Genomic DNA, 19575 nt, shown 5'->3' with positions numbered 1-19575 from the left:
GATCTTGCTCCAAGTTGTCTGCTGGGTTCATAATTGGTCGGAATAAAACAGGACACCAAAGAACAAGCAGATCGTGATCAAACTTCACAGTATAATTTTTGTAACAATAGGCCTTCACACAGAATCAAGCAAAATTATACTTTTCATTTGTTGGTATTTGGTCTCTTTATTGCTTACAATGAAAGCTAGGTGTATGGTTCCTTTTGCCTGCTGTATCACCTGTTTTCCCAGATCGGTACACTTTCACAAAAGCTGTACATACTTGAAGACAGAAATAATAAATACATTTATGCTTAAACCTTAGGAGTTGACCGTCACGCCAGCTTGATCAGATCACATGACCTGTTCAAACCGGCGCTGCGTAAACTCAACACTCCGGCCAACATTGCCGACTTCTTCTGTCGAAAGTACTGGCTTTTCTGTTTCATGCAAATCCACCCAGTACAAAACGGAGATACGATGATACGTTGATGCAAAAAATATTTTTTTGCACGCTCAAAAGTATGAGAAATGCTATGTGGCGGCTGTTACGTACTTTATATCTTTTCCGTATTTTGTCATTTTACGAAACAGAAAATAATGCTGAAAACTGTAGTTCCTGCTCAACAGGTAGCATTTACCAGAGAGGAGTTGGGGTAATCGAGTGATACGAAGCAAAACAAGGCGATGCGGAAATAGGCAGAAATAGGCGGAAAAAGACGAAGGGAGACGGCGTTTGAAGGAAAGTGACGGACAAACAATAGTTTAGATACATTTAGTATTGGTCCGAATACAAGATACAACTGCATATTTCAGAGTGGCCTTTTATTGTGACAGCCTAAGGATAAGGATATATATGATGTAATAATCATGCTGTCTGATCAGCATCTTGATGTGCCACACCTGTGAAGTGGAGGGATTATCTCAGCAAAGGAGAAGTGCTCACTAACACAGATTTTAACACATTTGTGAACAATATTTGAGAGAAATAGGCCTTATGTGTATATAGAAAAAGTCTTAGATCTTTTATTTCATCTCATGAAAAATGGGAGCAAAAACCAAATAACTTTTGAGGGAATGAAGGAAAACGCCTCTGGATACACCTGCTATTTGTTCATACAATTTGTATTTAGGTTCATGTTACCTCAATCAAACTTTCACATTATCATATTGACATCCCATGTATATATTTCTAGCTTTCAAAATGTTTCGTTGTGCATGTTTGTGTCACCCACAGTAAAAATAATAACATTTTCAAAATCTGTTTTTACGTTTTTAGTGTGGTTTTGGGTCCAATGTGTTCATATAGTATGTCAACATGAAAAAATAACTATCAGGTTATATAGCTGAGCTTGTGCTGAAAAAGAAGATACCAAACATTGACATGCTAAACATTTCTTAATGGGGTTTAGTAAGGCAGAATCAAAAGTATGCAAAAAATGGCCAAATTAGCTCCGGACTCCAGAGGGTTAATATCATACAATATTAATCGTGTACTTTTTTCATTAACAGTGCATAGGGACCATATAAAGCCAACATTTCTTTGTGTATCTCTTTAATGTTTTCAAACCAATGTTTCTCTGAGTTTGCATAAAAAGCTCTGTTCCATTTGATTCCCGGTAGTATGTAGAGGAGGAAAGTGGGCAGAAATGTGTTTGTGTGTGAGTGCAAGTAAGGGGATGTTGTAACAAGAGACAGAGAAAGCGGAATTTGACCTTTTAAAAAAAAATCATGTACACATCGTGTTGTCCTTGTCTGTGTAAGTATAAAAGATAGTTTCAGCTGCTTGCGTTGCATTCTGGTGGGAACCATCATGGAGAGAGCTGTGGTGCAAATCACCCTCTTTGGGCTGTTGCTGGCTTTGGCTACCACACTACCAAACAAGGTAAGGACATAAAAAAGGATAGGTTACGATAAAACTCTAGAGAATTATTGTGAGTTAACAATGCCATACCCTGACAAAAACATGTTATTGTGTGTGAATTTGTATTACCCACAGTAAACATTAGTCACATTGGAGGGATTTTGAACATAAAAAGCTGATCCCTGTGATGTTAATTATTAAATCTTATTGTAAAGACATGAGGTTAAGGAGTTTTGGGAGTCATTGTGATGTGTAATGAAAACTAGATAAAAATGAACAAATATGGTTGGTTTCTGCAGTTTGATCAACAAGATTGCCCTTATTCCACCCACACTTAGTTTTTCACCATCTGATCTTTGGTCAGCTGGTCATTAGCCAGTGAGATTGACTAATCCATTTACTTCATTGTGAAATGTTCCTCCTCCTGTATTTGTTCAGGACAATTGGGATATATACAGCTTTCACATCAACTCCACGGTGACCAGTCGTTATGCAACCACTGTCATCTCAAGCCGCATGGCCAATCGTATGGACGAGTCAAAGGAAATAGAATTCCACGTCCGGATTCCCAAGAACGCCTTCATCAGTAAATTTAGAATGTGTGTGTGATGCAACAATTTATATTTAGAAGAATTTGCACATAAATTAATGTACACTAAAGAATCGTGAAAATAATTCACAGGCTACTCAGGAGTATGTATACAAACAAAGACTTTCCCTTGGTCTTCTTCAGGTTTATAGATGGAGAAGTGTACGATGGTGTTGTGAAAGGTAAAGACAAAGCTCAGCAGCAGTACACCGAGGCTGTGTCCCGTGGCCAAAGCGCTGGAATTGTCAGGTATAATGCATCAGTTTATTGCCAGGTCGAACTGTTTTTTTATTTGTATTTGTAGAATGGCCTTGTGTGTCCTCGGAGGAAGAGGGGATAAGGAAAAGAAAGTCCTCTGTTGTACAAAACTATGTTTATTTTTGTATGTTTGCATTTTTTCTTGCTAAATACAGGCTACTTTAACATCTTCAGGTCTCTAAATTCTTTCAAATTAAACAATCTGAGAAGGAGAAATTCCTCTTTAGTTGAACTACTCACATCTCACACCCGCACTAATGTCAAAACCTGTGATGAGAGGTCATGGGTATAGGCATTGTTTTGTGTTAAGCGCTCAAAAGCCAGAAGGGAGAACCGGTGCTTTATTAATTATCGTCTCCGTTGCAGTTCTGTAGGGAGGACCCTGGAGGAATTTAAGACCTCTGTGACTGTGGCTGCTCACAAAAAGGTCACCTTTGAACTCACATATGAGGAGCTGCTGAAACGCAGGCTTGGCAAGTACGAGCTGCAAATCCACGCTCGACCCATGCAGCCTGTCAAAGACTTCAAGGTTTGTCTTTCCTGTTTGCATCTATGAAAGAAAAGAATTCTGGGGGAAAACATCTTCCATGGTCAGAACTTCTAACTATTTTATTTTATTTCATTGTGCAAGATTGATGTGTTCATTCACGAGAAATCCGACATCAATTTCATTGAGGTTAAAGGAGGACTAAGCACCAATGTCCTGGCCAATGCCATCACCAAAACACATGCAGACAAAAAGGTACAGCATGCAGTGATTCAAAATGATGTATTTAACTCAAGTGTCATCTTATTCTGAACCATATTTAACTGTACAATACATAATGGAGCCCTAATGTTATCGTACATACGACATTCTGTCCTCATCCTTGTAAACATCTATCATGTATTCATTTTTATATACAGTATATCTCCTGTATATGCACTTTTGCAAAAGTTTTCCCTCACTGGTTTGATGTTGCATGTTATTTTACCAGTAGTGCTCAATGCGATGCAGAGACAATAATGTTGAATTTAATCAAAATAATCTTTTGAAGAATAAAACCTGTTCATCAACGTCCGTGTCTATCAACAGTCCGTAAAACTTGATTCTTCCTGTTTCCAGGCGTGGGTGTATTTTTACCCAACAGAAGACCAGCAGAAAACGTGTGACAGCTGTGGAGAGCAGGGTATGAATGGAGATCTGGTTATTGTTTATGATGTCAAAAGGGACAGCTCCATGGGAGACATCAAGGTACAGCAAGAGTCCGTTATTTTACTTCTATTATTCATTGTTAAAAAGAAATACCATGCTTACTTAAATGGATCATTTATCTTCCCCTGACAACCAATCAAATTTTCTTCTTTCTCCCCCCAAGACTTCAGTGGGATACTTTGTTCATCACTTTGCTCCATCTAGTCTTGCCCGCATATCAAAAAATGTCGTCTTCGTTATTGATCAAAGTGGCTCAATGCACGGCAAAAAAATGCAACAGGTACGGTTTTTAAAGAGTGTGACTTATTGCCACTGACGTCTTTTTAATTTATGTCCGTTAGTTAAGTTAAAGATGACAGAAAGCCTTAATAAATACACAATTTAAGAACACACACGAAACAAATAATATTACATTGTTTCTTACTTGAATAAAAGTCCTAATGTTTGAATGATGTTTTTGCACAGACCCGAACAGCATTAATCCACATCTTGAACGACCTGGCAGAGGATGATCACTTTGGTCTTATCACTTTTGATAGCAGCATTTTTCACTGGAAACGAGAACTTGTTCAGGCCAACAAGGAAAACCTAGAGAGCGCCAAGACATTTTCACGGGAAATTAGAGAGAGAGGATGTAAGGTTTTTAACAAATATTTTATGAAGCGATGCAAACATTTGACAGCAGAACAGCAGTAATAAAACAATTTTTATTTAATTTCAGCCACAGACATTAATGGAGCAGTGTTGGAAGGAGCACGTATGCTGAATGCACATCCCAGGGAAGGTTCAGCGTCTATCCTCATACTTCTCACTGATGGAGACCCAAACTCAGGTTACAATAAAACAAACATGCACACAAACCTGAGCAAATAGTTCAAGAAATAATTATAAGAACCCTTTACGACACAGTCCATCAATTTAAATTATCTGACTACACTCTTTTTTTCTCGATACCCTCTCGATACCCTGACAACAAGCGAGAACCCACCCTTGTTGGATTTTAAAGATCATGGACATTTAAATGCAAATAATGTCAACATTATTAACAATTAAGTTTATAAATTAGATCATGTGCACAATAACCCCAACTTTAACTTCTACAAGTCACAGGATAGTTGTTGGATTGGAAAGTGTGAGTAAATTTGACTTTTTTAGCCACACGTCTTGTGTCTTTGCAGGGGTGACAAATCTGGAAGTAATCCAGTCAAATGTCAGACATGCTATTGCAAACAAATTCCCTCTCTACTGTCTCGGTTTTGGTTTTGATGTCAAGTTTGAGTTCCTTGAGACGATGTCACTGCAAAACAATGGTGTGGCACGACGGATTTATGAAGACTCTGACGCTGCCTTACAGCTGAAGGTATTTGAAATCACTTGCTGGCATTAAAAATACTTTGTTTATCATGTGATTTGCTACATTTCCACAGAAACAATTGATAATGGTTGGCTGTGTAGAGATAAACATTCTTACATTGTCCATAATGCATTTCAACAGGGTTTCTATGAAGAGGTGGCCACTCCTCTGTTAATAGATGTGACAATGACCTATAATGGTGGGACCAATCTAACTCAGACTAACTTCAGCCAGTATTATAATGGCTCCGAGATTGTGGTGGCCGGTCAAATCACTGACAACAACATTGAAACCTTCACTCCACAAGTTGTGGCCATTTCGGTAAGGAGCGGTCCACACTGCACATTAGCTGTAATCATCTTAAAGGTCTGGTAAAGCCCCTGTGTATACTGATATAATTATTCATTTATACTATGACAGAGGAGTAGAAAGGTGACGTTTTCTGACACAAACTCCACCGTGGAGTCCACTGGAACAGAGTCTGATGACCACATCCAGAGGGTTTGGGCCTACCTCACAGTCAAACAGCTTCTGGAGAAAGAGTGAGTGTGATGTCGACCATCATTTCACTTTCTTCTTGTTTGTAGTCATTATTTGTTGAATGACTGCAATATAAAGTAATGTACAGTAAAACAGCAAATCATCACATTTGAGAAACTTAAACCATAGAATGTTTGGCAACTTTGTTATGACTTTAAGAATGAATTGATAATCAAAAGTGTTGCTGATTATTTTTCTGTCAAGCAATTGAACATTCGCTACGCCCCGTTAGTTAATGTTGCTACATTTCAAGCGTTCCATCTCCGCAAAGCACATATGCCATTGGTAACCGTGGCAGATTTACTACTCAAAATTCACAGTATAATTTTTGTAACAATAGGCCTCCAATTTCACTGTCACGCAGTGGAAAAGGTGAGGACCCAAATGCAGTACAACAGACAAGGATAATAACAAAAAGCAAGCTTTATTAAAACAAAGCCGAAATCTAAAATACAAACCAATCAGGGGTAGATCAGAACACGAGCAGAACACCAGCACCTGCACAAGCAGAACGCGACGTAACATCTATGACAATCCGACAAAACACAATGGGGCAGATAGGGATAAATACACAGACACCAAACGAGGGAACAAGACATAGCTGGGGGAGAAAGGCAAAAACACAAGGGCAGTAAATGGACACAGGAGGAATACATTAACAATCAGAAGGAGAGGGTATACACACAGACATGAAGTACAACTAGACATATAACAAGGGGGAGTGACCACCAAAATAAAACAGGACATCAAAGAACAAGCAAATCGTGACAGATCCCCCCTCTCAAGGGGCGGATCCCAGACGTCCTTAAAGAGAAAAACAAAACCAGCAGGGTGGGAGGAAAGGGTCGGGAAGACGCTTTAAGGCCCGCAGGACGCGGGGCAGGAGGCCGGGGAAGAGGCCGATCTGGAGACCGGCGATGTGGGCTGGACCGGCGAAGCAGGCCGGACCTCTCTGGAGGACGGTGAAGCATTCGGAACCGCTCTGTAGGGCGGTGAAGCAGGCGGAACATCTCAGGAGGCCTGCGTGTAGAGGCCGGGCTGGCGGAGGTGTTCTGGGCGCCAGCAGAGAGGCCGGGTTGGTGGCAGGTGGAGTGGCTCTGGGGGCGTGCGGAGAGGCTTGAGGTAGACGGAGCCGCTTGGGAACTAGGGTCTTGAGAGGTGAAGGAATCGCTGGAGTCTCGAGAGGCGAAGGAATCGATGGGACTGGGGGCAGAGGTACTGGGGTCTCGAGAGGCGAGGGGGGCACAGGGACTTGGGTCTCGAGAGGCGAGGGGGGCACAGGGATTGGGGGCTCGCGAAGCGAGTGGGGCACAGGGACTGGGGTCTCGTGAAGCGAGGGGGGCACAGGGACTGGGGTCTCTAGAAGCGAGGGGGGCACTGGGACTGGGGTCTCGAGAGGTGGAAGCGGGCGACCGGGGTCTCGAGAGGCGGCAGTGGTACAGCAGGGGTCTGCAGAGGTCCGGCAGCAGTGGAAACTTGAGTCTGCAGGGGTCCGGCAGCCAGAACGGGGGTCTGCGGAGGTCCGGCAGCAGGAACGTAGGTCTGCGGAGTTCCGGCAGCAGGAACTGTGTTCTGTCGAGGCCCGGCAGCAGAAACTGGGTTATGAGAACCGACACTATACGGCCAGATCTCCTCCTCCGAAGCTTGGAAGCCCTCTGGATACTCAGAGGCCCCCCGAAAGCCAGGCGAGTACCCAGAAAATGGTCAAGGGCTGTCGCAGCAGGGACAGGAGGCTGTCGCAGCCCGGCAGCAGGAACGGGGGTCTGTTGTGGCTGGGCAGTATGAGCCGAGTCTAAAAAAAAACTCCTTAGCCCGGGTCTAGCAGCCACTTCTCTGTGTGCCATTCTTAGGGCAGCCTGTTTGATCTCCCAACAAGGGGCTCTGGTCCACTTCCCAAAAATACACAATAGTGTGTAAGAAAGATCATAAAGATCTTCCTCCAAGTTGTCTGCTGGGTTCATAATTGGTCAGAATAAAACAGGACACCAAAGAACAAGCAGATCTTGACAATCACACAGAATCAAGCAAAATTATACTTTTCATTTGTAGGGGATGACCGTGCACTTTGGCAGCAGAAATGACGACATGCCATAGATACTGTAGCTTCTTTACATTAATGCTAAAACTGAAACAATCGATCAAAAACAGTAAGACAGACCGTATCAACCGTGAGAGGGACCACTGGCAAGCTGCACCAATATGTGCAACTGAGTAACCACAGGTCAAGGTGTTCAGGGGTCAGTACTGGGTCCACTATTGTTCATCATCTGCCTCCTTCCCCTTGGCACAATCCTCCACCACCACAATGTTCACTTTCACTGTTATGCCGATGACACTCAGGTATACATTTCTACAAGGCGTTCGGAGCTGGATGACCAGGAACTCCTTGAAGCTCAATGGCGGGCAAAACTGAGGCCCTTCACATCGGCTCCAAATGCACTTTATCCAAAGCACAAAACTCCATTGTCCCAAACTTCATCATCGATGGCTTTTCTGTACCATTCTCCAGTCAAGTTGAGTCCTGGTGTCACTCTGGATAGCACCCTCTCCTTTGCACCCCACATAAAAGACATCACCCACACGCCCGTCCCGTCCCAATCCAGTATAGAAGTCTCGGTCAATGCATTTGTGACATCACGGATCGACTACTGCAATGCTGTTCTCTCTGGCCTTCCCACCAAACTGCTCAACCGACTTCAAATCATTCAAAACGCCGCTGCCCGGATCAGGATCCGCACCAAATCTTCTGAACACATCACCCCCATTCTCCTGAAACTTCACTGGCTCCCTGTTCAATCCCGGATCGACTACAAAAATCTCCTGCTCACCTACAAAGCCCTCCAAAAACTCGCCCCACCTACCTATCTGTCTTCCTTCATGAGTATACCCCCTCCCTCTCCCTCTGCTCATCCTCAACTGGTCTACTGACAAACTCCACATCACGCATCAGGACCATGGGTGGTAGGGCCTTCAGCTGCACTGCTTAACTATCAACAATAATGTCAGCACAAATATGTTGACAAAAGACAAAAGTTGACAACAGTAATTGGAGTGATATGTGTGTGCGTACATTTATTATAGTGGAAGCCTAGGAACACAACAGGAATAGAATTAAAAGACAAAATTAGCTGTTAAATAACTTATTCTTACTTTACAGTTATGTCAACTCACACGTTTAAAACATATGTACACAATTTGTGACACAGGCTGCTGTTATCTGGACCTGAGAAGGAAAACGTGAAGAAAGAGGCTTTGGAGCTGTCGCTGAAGTACAGCTTTGTGACCCCACTCACATCCATGGTGGTCACCAAGCCTCAGGGCGAGGACACAGATGTGCTCCTTAAACCCAAGGAAGGTGAAGCGCCACAGGACCGGCGGTCTTTTGGAGGGCATGGTCATGTGCATGGTCATATGCATGGTCAACACTTTACAAGAGTTGTGGATCTAATCTCCGGGGGATCAGGTTCTGGTAAGCAATACAAATGTAAGCAAAAAATACACAATGCAAAATCAAGTGTCAACATTTCTCTCTTATCCGGGAAATGTATTATCCCATAAATAACTTATTGTTATCAGAATCAGGTTTAAGCTTACATCAGGTAAGAGATAGGTACATATCTAAACTGTTCTGACATGACAGATACACTACTGATTATTTAATAATATAATGTATTTTAGATACAGCATACTTATAAGTAAATCTTCTCATTCTTCGCAGAACAATGTGTTGTTTACTGAACAGAAACACTGTGGTTATTTACTATATATTAAAAACTGAAAGTGGAGAAAGGTGCGATCTCATATACAATTCATGAGTATTTTAAAGTAAATGAACAACTGTATCGTAATTTCATGTTATCATCTTTTTCTCTTTAGCAGCAAGCCGTACTATGCCAGGTAAGACATGAGTACATGATAGGTACACTTCCGCACCAATCTGACATGACGATACACTTGTGATTAATTAATAATATATTGTACTTTATGCACATTTACTTTCTAAATAATTAATTAAATCACAACCAAAAGTTATATGAGAAACAGATTCTGAATCTTTACAACATTTTAATGCGATAACCAAAACATAAATTTTCTTCTAAAAATCTATTAATATTTATTAATATTTTGATAAATATATTTGAATATATATTAGAACATTGTAACTTAACTACGTATTATAATTCCATGTTATCATCTTTTTTCCTTTTTAAAAGCTCACCCGGGTATGTCAGGTAAGCCATAGTTACACATCTGCACTGTTCTCTCATGACAAATACACCATTCATTTATTATTAATATATTTATTTATAGCTGACATAACATACATACATGCGTAAAAAAGGGGGGTTGCATGAGAAGCATGTGAAGTCTGAGTAGAGTCTGACATGATACTGATCTCACACTCCATATAATAAAAACTGAGGCTGGTGGAGGGTACAGGCTAATTTACAAACTATGACTATTTCAAAGTAAATTACAAACTGTATCATAATTCCATGTTATCATCTTTTTTCCTTTTTAAAAGCTCACCCGGGTATGTCAGGTAAGCCATAGTTACACATCTGCACTGTTCTCTCATGACAAATACACCATTCATTTATTATTAATATATTTATTTATAGCTGACATAACATACATACATGCGTACAAAAGGGGGGTTGCATGAGAAGCATGTGAAGTCTGAGTAGAGTCTGACATGATGCTGATCTCGACGCTCGATATAATAAAAACTGAGGGTGGGGGAGGGTACAGGCTAATTTATAAACCATGACTATTTTAAAGTAAATGACCAACTGTATCATAATTCCATGTTATCATCTGTTTCCTTTTAACAGTGCATGGTTCTGTTATTCATGATATCACCGAAGGTATGATATAGGTGCACTTGTGCACTGCTCTGATTTGACTACACAAGTGTTTATACTTTTTACTGTAAATAGAGATTTGTACACTTTCTGAGTGACACCCAAGTTTGCAGAAATATGACCAAGGCAAAGTTCTTTCTGCATTTATAACAAAGGTGTATCAGTGTCATGATGATCTGATGATTAATAATAATAATAATTAATTAAATCACAACCAAAAGTTATATGAGAAACAGATTCTGAATCTTTACAACATTTTAATGCGATTGATGCCTAACCAAAACATACATTTTCTTCTAAAAATCAATTAATATTTATTAATATTTTGATAAATATATTTGGATATATATTAGAACATTGTAATTTAACTACGTATTATAATTTCATGTTATCATCTTTTTTCCTTTTTAAAAGCTCACCCGGGTATGTCAGGTAAGCCATAGTTACACATCTGCACTGTTCTCTCATGACAAATACACCATTCATTTATTATTAATATATTTATTTATAGCTGACATAACATACATACGTGTGTAAAAAAGGGGGTTTGCATGAGAAGCATGTGAAGTCTGAGTAGAGTCTGACATGATACTGATCTCACAACCATATAATAAAAACTGAGGCTGGTGGAGGGTACAGGCTAATTTACAAACCATGACTATTTCAAAGTAAATTACCAACTATATCATAATTCCATGTTATCATCTTTTTTCCTTTTTAAAATCTCACCCAGGTGTTATAGGTAAGTCATAGTTACACATCTGCACCATTCTGTCATGGCAGACAAAACATTTTATTTATTATTAATATATTTATAAATAGCTGACAAAATATATCATTCATACAGCACATATTCTCTTTCATGAATACATATTCTCATTCTTAGAAGAACAATACATTTTCTTACATTATATTAAAGAAAAAAAGGAGGTAAACTCTGTGGTTATTAAAAGTATTTTAAAAACTGAGGTTGGAGGAAGGTGCACGTTTGGTTTATGCAAGACAATTAACAGCTCTATCGTGCTATGTATCGTAACTTCATCTTTATCATCTTTTTCTTTTCAAAAGCATGCCATAGTATTACATTATTAATGTATTATTAATGTATTTATATATGGCTGAGATAACATGCATACATGCGTACAAAAGGGGGGTTGCATGAGAAGCATGTGAAGTCTGAGTAGAGTCTGACATGATGCTGATCTCGACGCTCGATATAATAAAAACTGAGGGTGGGGGAGGGTACAGGCTAATTTATAAACCATGACTATTTTAAAGTAAATGTATCAACTGTATCATAATCCATGTTATCATCTGTTTCCTTTTAACAGAGCATGATTCTGATATTCATGTTTTCACCGAAGGTATGATATAGGTGCACTTGTGCACTGCTCTGATTTGACTACACAAGTGTTTATACTTTTTACTGTAAATAGAGATTTGTACACTTTCTGAGTGACACCCAAGTTTGCAGAAATATGACCAAGGCAAAGTTCTTTCTGCATTTATAACAAAGGTGTATCAGTGTCATGATGATCTGATGATTAAATATTTAGTTATTCTCAGTAGTGGGGTCATACAGGTGGTGTATGAGGCCGACCCTGAACAACTAGCATTAACCTTTCTGTTATGTACTGTTCTACTAGCTATATTTGTACAGAAAATGTACATAAAAGATAATAATAGATGTTAAATTCTTACATTTTACTGATCCAATAGTTTTTAGTTCTCCTGCCGGAGGTAAACATCTTTTTCTCTGCCAGAAAAAAATAAAATACAATGAATTATTGGAGGACATATCAAATAAACCACTGACTATGCCCCTTGACATAAACTTTCCACCAATTTATTTTGTGAAAATACTGAAATCTATATGAAAAAAACATGCTATATTTTAATTTAGAAATGTTATCGTCATGTTTGTGTAAATTCAATGTCAGATTACGCCTGTGGTTAACCGGTGAGGATTAGAATGACGTGTTTATTTAGTGGATTGTTTTGTGGCTGAGGTTAAATGTCCTCTAAAACATGGTCATATGAATGTGTATAACTCACTTTGTTTAAATGTATTTACAATTGATCCTCCTACAGATTTAATTCTTGACTACGATTTTGCAACCCAAGTTTCACCCACCATTGTGCCAGAAAGAGAAACTAATGGTAGAGTATCTCATAAATGTAATTCATGGTATAGTTTGTATAAAAACGATATAGTTAACTAAGATAATTTTGGTTATGCTGAAAAGTTCTTCAAATCATGTGACAAAAATGTATTTTATACTTTGTCAGTGCTACACAATCACAGGCACTTGTACCTTGTAAATTACATTTTAAATGATTCATTTTTACTGATCACCACATAAAATTCAATATTTGGATAATCATCGATAATGTTATAATTCGTCATTAGTTAGTTAAACTGGTGTTTGGCGCAAAAATATTTTTTTAAGGACAAGTGTTTCCCTTCTGCTGTGTGACTCTATGTGTCTCTGTGTTCCTTGTTAGTTCCTCTTTCCCACAGGTTTTTGATCAAAACTGAGAATCTCTCACTTCCACTATGCTTTGATGTCACTGGAGATGTTCGCCTTAAACTACTTCATCATCCCAACAGGGGTCAGTAAAGTCCCTCTTTGTGCAATCACTATGTCCAATACATAGTAACAGCCAAGTACATACACAGCTGTTATTTAGACTTTTGCTCTTTATGTGTAAAAGAAAATCCTTCTTCTGTTCTTCTCCGTTATATGGTGTGTTATCAACCCATAATCATCTCTAGTTTGCAGTGGTAGAAAGCAAACAAGTACATTTACTCAAGTACTTTTACTTATGTACAATTGTAAAGTACTTCTATTTGACGGATATAGTTACTACATTAAAACAGTCATCTTGCTAGCCTGATCCCTAGATTGAGTACTACTGGGCTGTAGTACAGTACTTTTACTTTTGATACTTCAAGTCAATATTATTTAAGTCTAAGGAACCGATAGAACTGAACCCAAAAGCATGACACAGAGACAGGCAGAATACAATATAGTTCAGTTTACTCAGTAATCCAGGCAGGTAAATCGGTAAATCAGTCCAAAAGGCAAACAAATGTAGTAAAGGGCAGGCAGAAGAATCGGAGTCCAGAAACAGGCAGGGTCAAAACGGGTAGGTCAGGAAAACTAAACAGGAAAACTAAACAGGTAAACTAAACGATCGATGGAGAGCTTGGCAGGAAAACACAAGACTATCTGGCAGGGAACAAGTGGGAGAGAACTGGTATCTTGAAACAGGCTCTCTTTAACAGGCTTGACTTTGGATACATGGAATGTGGGGTGAACCCTCATGGAAGGCAGTAGACGCAGACGGACAGCAGCAGGATTGAAGGCCCCCGAGACGGGGAATGGACCCACAAAACGTGGAGCCAACTTCTTGGAATTCTACTCTGAGGGGTAGATCCTTTGTAGATAACCAGACCCGTTGCCCTGGCGTGTACAGGGGGGCAGGAATGCGACGTCGGTTGGCGAATCGTTGGTAACGTTCTGAAGAGCGCAGGAGTGTGAGGCGAGCCTGTCTCCATGTGCGTCGACACGACCTACGAACACCTGCACAGAGGGAATGCTGGCCTCACGTTCCTGCTCTGGGAAGAGTGGTGGCTGGTAACCCCAAGAGCACTGGAAGGGTGAGAGACCAGTGGCAGAGCTGGGAAGGGTGTTTTGGGCATACTCGATCCACAAGAGCTGCTTAGACCAAGAGGAGGGGTTGTGGGAAGCGAGGCAGCGTAGAGCTGTCTCCATCTCTTGGTTCATTCTTTCTGCCTGACCATTGGATTGGGGTTGAAAACAGGATGACAGACTGACAGTGGCCCCCAGCAGCCTGCAAAACTCAGACCAAAAGCGAGAGGTGAATTGTGGACAGTACTTTTACTTTTGATACTTTTACTAAGACCACATCACAGGGACCACATCACAGGGCAGACCATGAAGTCGGAACACCTGTTGGAGCATAATCTCCGCTGTTTCTTTGGCAGTAGGCAATTTGGTAAGTGGAATGAATTGAGCAGACTTGGAAAATCGACAGTGAGTATGACTGTGTTACCGTCAGAGAGTGATAGGCCAGTGACGAAATCCAACGAGATGTGAGACCATGGACGAGTTGGAACTGGCAAGGGATGGAGAAGACCGGAGGGGGCCTGGAGAGGTCTTGTTTTGAGAGCAGACCGGACAGGCCGCGACAAATCCTCTGGTGTCCGCCTCCATGGAAGACCACCCGAAGCATTGACGAAGCAGCGCTAGGGTGCGTCTCACCCCAGGGTGACAAGTCAGGCGAGACGAATGACCCCACTGGAGGACCTGAGCATGGAGACTGGCAGGAACAAACAAACTGTCATCTGGACAAGCACTGGGAGCAGGATGTTCAGCGTGGGAGCGCTTTACCTTGTCCTCCACGTCTCAAGTTACTGCACCGATGACACATGCAGAAGGAAGGATAACTTCTGGACTGGATGGAAAACTCTCCGACTGCAATTGACGGGAAAGGGCGTTGGGTTTCACATTCTTTGAACCCGGTCTGTAGGAAAGTTAAAAGTCAAAACGGTTAAAGAAGAGAGCCCACCTTGCTTGACGAGAGTTCAGCCGCCTGGCTGAATGGATGTACTCCAGGTTTTTGTGGTCTGTCCAGACCACAAATGGATGCTCTGTTCCCTCCAACCAGTGTCTCCACTGCTCCAGTTCCAGTTTTACTGCCAACAACTCCCTATTCCCAATATCATAATTCCTCTCTGCCGGAGACATCTTCCGGGAGAAGAAGGCACAAGGATGAACCTTGCTGAGAAAGAACTGCCCCCACCTCCACGATAAACTGGCGAGTGGGATCTGGGAATATGAGAATGGGAGCTGAAGTGAAACGTAACTTCAATTGACAGAAGGCCTCCTCTGCCACAGGGGACCATCGGAAGAGCACTTTCTGGGAGGTGAGGGTGGTGAGGGGAGCTGCCACCGAGCTGTAATTACGGATGAACCGCCGGTAGAAGTTGGCAAAACCCAGGAAACGTTGAGGCTCCTTTCGTGTGGAAGGAGACAACCAGTCAGTGACAGCCTTGGTCTTGGTCGGGTCCATCTGGATGTTACCTGCGTTGACGATGAATCACAGGAATGATACTTCTGAGGTGTGGAATTCACACTTCTCAGCCTTCGCAAACAGATGGTTCTCCAAAAGCCTCTGGAGAACTAGGTGTACATGAGTCACATGCTCCTCCTTAGATTTGGAGAAAATCAGAATGTCATCCAGGTACACAAAGACACATACGTTGAGCAGATCCCAAAGAACATCATTGACTAATCCCTGGAAGACTGCAGGAGCATTGGTGAGACCAAATGGCATGACTAGCTATTCATAATGTCCACTAGGAGTATTGAAGGCCGTCTTCCACTTGTCCCCCTCACTGATTCTCACGGACTCTCATGGAGTCCTCTGTAGTCGATGCACAGACGCAGGGTCTTGTCCTTCTTTTCCACGAAGAAAAACCCAGCTCCGGAAGGAGACGAAGATGGTCGGATAATTCCTGCAGCCAAGGAGTCATTGATGTACCTCTCCATGGCCTTGGTCTCAGGAGCCGATAGCGAGAAGAGTCGACCTCTGAGAGGGGAAGTACCTGGACGCAGGTCAATAGCGCAGTCATAGATTCGATGTGGTGGCAAGGCGGTGACCCAGGTCTTATTAAACACCTCCTTAAGAGCCAGATAATCCTTGGGAACTCCAGAAAGATCTGGAAACTCAGAAGTGACAGGCAGACTACTAGTATATGGGGTTGCAGACTTAAGACAGACAGCATGACAATGAGCACTCCACTGTAATATAGTTCCTGAAGACCAGTCTATGTGTGGATTATGTCTCCTTAGCCAAGGAAACCCCAAAATTACAGGCTGATGTGGAGCATGGATAAGGTGAAAGGTGAGACCCTCGCTGTGATTACGGACCAAGATCATCTGGAGTGAAGTCGAGCGGTGTGTAACCGTGCAGAGTAGACGACAATCTAGTGCTGTGGCATTAATGGGCCTCTCCAGAGCCTCCCGACCTAGTCCCAGCTGAGAGTCATGTCCAAAAGACTAGCATCAGCACCAGAGTCAATGAGGACAGAATGTGTGTCTTATGCCCGAGCAATATAGCTGGGCTTGTGTCAACGGTCGAGGGGGAATTTCCAAGTTCGTAAGTCGGCTCACCAGCGCCCTCTGGATGACTGGTGAGCCCTGTCTTTTACAGGACAGGAGGAAACAAAATGACCATCCTTACCGCAGTACAAACAGCTGTTCTCCCGCAGGCGGCACTGTCGTTCTGGACAACTGAGTCCGTCCAAGCTGCATTGGCTCTGGAGAGCCGGAGAGAGTGTCGGTAACCTGCTCAGTAGCATGCCCCAGTGAGTGGAAAGATTGATGAAACGGGGCTTGAGGAACAGCAGACTGAACCCTCTCTTGTCTTCGTTCCCGCAGACATCCACGATACGGATGGAGAGAGCCACCAGCTCATCCAAATCATTCAGACAATCCCGAGCCGCTAATTCATCCTTGATGCGATCTGACAGACCGTGGTAGAAGGCATCGAGAAGTGAGGCAGAGTTCCAGCTGCTCTCAGCTGCCATGGTGCGGAACTCGATGGAGTAATTAGATATCGCTCTCACTCCCTGCTTCAGGTCGAGCAGCCCTCGAGCGACCTCTCTTCCAGGCGTCACATGATCGAAAACCTTCCGCAGCTCCTCAGTGAAGAGTTTGACGGAGAAGAGGGCTGGAGATCCTTTCTCCCACTCGGCAGTTCCCCAGTCCTTAGCCCTGCTTGTGAGCAGAGAGACAATATATGCCACCCTGGATCTCTCTGTGGGGAAGGATTGGAGCTCAAAAACCAGAGAACACTGCACGAGGAATGCCCGACACGAACCAGGAACGCCAGAATAGTGCTCAGGCGTGCATCTGACGCCGGAGAAGTGTGGACCGGAGATCTGGAGTTAGCAGTAGTATCCGGACTCCAGGCCGTAGTGGAGAGATTTGTGACGTGGTGGCGGAGAGACGCAAAGCTACGCTCGTTGCAAAGAGACATCGCCTGCATAGCCTCTGTAATGAAGATCAGCTGTTGCTCATGGCGTTGTATCATCTCGAATGGTGTCAGTTGCGCTGTCTGGGATAGTGCTGAGTCGGCTGGGTCCATGTTGGCCAGATTGTACTGTAAGGTTAGCTGGAACCGACAGAACTGAACCCAAAAGCACGACACAGAGACAGGCAGAATACAATATAGTTCAGTTTACTCAGTAATCCAGGCAGGGTCAAATACCGGTAAATCAGTCCAAAAGGCAAACAAATCCAGTAAGGGGCAGGCAGAAGAATCGGAGTCCAGAAACAGGCAGGCAGGGTCAAAACGGGCAAGTCAGGAAAACTAAACAGGTAAACTAAACGATCGCTGGAGAGCTTGGCAGGAAAACACAAGTGGGAGAGAACTGGTATATATCCTCTGAGAGAACTAATGAGGGAATGAGAAGCAGGTGAGGATAAGTTGATTGCAGGCAATGAGGATGAACCTGGATCTGAAATGATAAGAGAATTACTGACAAGGTGAAACCAAATGATGGGTGGGTAGAACGCGAGACATTATGTTGTTGTACGGTTTTTTTTGTACTTTTACTAAAGTGAAGGATCGGTGTACTTGTACTGTGTAAGTGTGATGTTCAGTTACATTTGTTGTATTTTGTTTTAGAGCTGTCTGTGAATGGTCAGCTTGATTCAGTAACATTTGGAGGCTTCCAAAGGATTGTCATCCACTTCAAGACTGACCTAAGTGTTGAGGTTGCAACCAATGAAATCACTGTACGAGAGGGACAGTCAATGTCACGCCACAGTGGACAGACTTACTTTACAAATGGAAGGTAACTTTGCATTGTAATGGCAGGAATCACACTACGGTCATACTCACTCTCAGTGCTTATGTGTGCAGAGTTAGGTTTTCATGTTTGGCCTAAGGTTGCATCAGAGAGGCAGAAAGGATCAATACCACTCTAGACATGAGAGTGCTATCAATCTTCTCCTCTAACTCTAAAAAAATAATAATCTGCATTGTTCTTAAAATATTGAACTTTTCCAATATTTAATTTGAATATTTAATATTCAATAATATATGCAAACAAGTCCAAAAGCAGATTAAGACGAGGTGCATATTTTCTAGATTGACAGTGATTAGGCGGGACCAGGAAATCGATGTTGCAGATGGAGACACACGCATAGTCATCTTAATTCATGTGAAGGATGGCGAAGAATTCCTCTGGCCGGTTTTAAGACAGCAGCCATCAGACAACACTGAAGGAATTCTAGGTGGGTGAAAATGGTCGATTTATTTGTACGATTTAATATCAGTTCAAGCACATATTGAGTCAATGTTTTCACCCAACTGTGGTGGTTGATGGAGAAATTGTTCATTAAAAGAGACAAACATTTTGTGCTGTGTCTCTTTAAATGCCAGCTTTTCAGTGTCATTGCTTTATTGTTTGTCCTCTTTGTGTCCAGCTCTAAAGCCAGCAGTTTATGAGGAAGTGCAACAAACTCCCTCCACAAAACTTAAGATCAAAGACCTGGAGATTGACGTTACCAGGTACATTCTAGGTGGTTTAAAATAGAAAGCTAATTGAAAGCGTTTTAATTATTATCACTCATTATTTTTGTCTTTCTTTTGTAGGGCCAATGCTGTTGACTACAGTATTGTCTCTCCCCCGACAATTGACTGCTGGCTCATGTCTGCTGAGTTTGCTCTGCAGAGAAGCTTGGATGACTTCATTGCTACACAACTGTAACTGGGAACCGTGTTGAATCACTTGCAAAGATTTCATTTAAAAGAAAAATAAGTCAAGCACAAGCTGATTCATTATGGATAAAGTCTTTCCACCTGTTACTAACATACACAAATAAATAATAA

General features: G+C 42.0%; 1 protein-coding gene across 9 annotated transcripts; it reads left to right on the top strand.

The window, feature by feature from the left end:
* The first annotated feature begins 1790 nt into the window (after window positions 1–1790).
* Window positions 1791–19575, top strand: LOC115008067 (inter-alpha-trypsin inhibitor heavy chain H3-like). 9 transcript variants are annotated; one of them, XM_029431338.1, is made up of 26 exons: window positions 1791–1864; window positions 2282–2442; window positions 2577–2681; window positions 3057–3219; window positions 3322–3432; window positions 3796–3924; window positions 4049–4165; window positions 4351–4519; window positions 4607–4717; window positions 5064–5245; window positions 5381–5560; window positions 5660–5781; window positions 8986–9248; window positions 9659–9676; window positions 9994–10011; window positions 10305–10322; window positions 10615–10647; window positions 11059–11076; window positions 11378–11386; window positions 11976–12008; window positions 12736–12804; window positions 13150–13257; window positions 18367–18535; window positions 18832–18977; window positions 19170–19254; window positions 19339–19575. In XM_029431338.1, exons 1-26 carry the CDS (start codon window positions 1793–1795, stop codon window positions 19451–19453), a joined length of 2724 nt encoding a protein of 907 aa, XP_029287198.1. In that variant the 5' UTR covers window positions 1791–1792; the 3' UTR covers window positions 19454–19575. The 9 variants fall into 9 exon arrangements, with proteins under 9 accessions (XP_029287198.1, XP_029287197.1, XP_029287200.1 ...); XM_029431337.1 differs by having other exon boundaries at window positions 9656–9676; XM_029431340.1 differs by lacking the exon at window positions 11378–11386.

This window comes from Cottoperca gobio, chromosome 5 (assembly GCF_900634415.1).
Source record: "Cottoperca gobio chromosome 5, fCotGob3.1, whole genome shotgun sequence".
NCBI classification, from domain to species: Eukaryota; Metazoa; Chordata; class Actinopteri; order Perciformes; family Bovichtidae; genus Cottoperca; species Cottoperca gobio.
Note: the sequence above shows the minus strand (reverse complement) of the source record. Positions and strands in the feature narration are given on the sequence as shown.

Bases quoted from the DNA above. Each gene is read 5' to 3' on its own strand.
- LOC115008067 (XM_029431337.1), top strand. From the start codon at position 1,793: ATGGAGAGAGCTGTGGTGCAAATCACCCTCTTTGGGCTGTTGCTGGCT. The intron at 4,166-4,350 runs GTACGGTTTTTA...GTTTTTGCACAG, and splicing joins ACGGCAAAAAAATGCAACAG to ACCCGAACAGCATTAATCCA. The intron at 5,782-8,985 runs GTGAGTGTGATG...TTTGTGACACAG, and splicing joins AAACAGCTTCTGGAGAAAGA to GCTGCTGTTATCTGGACCTG.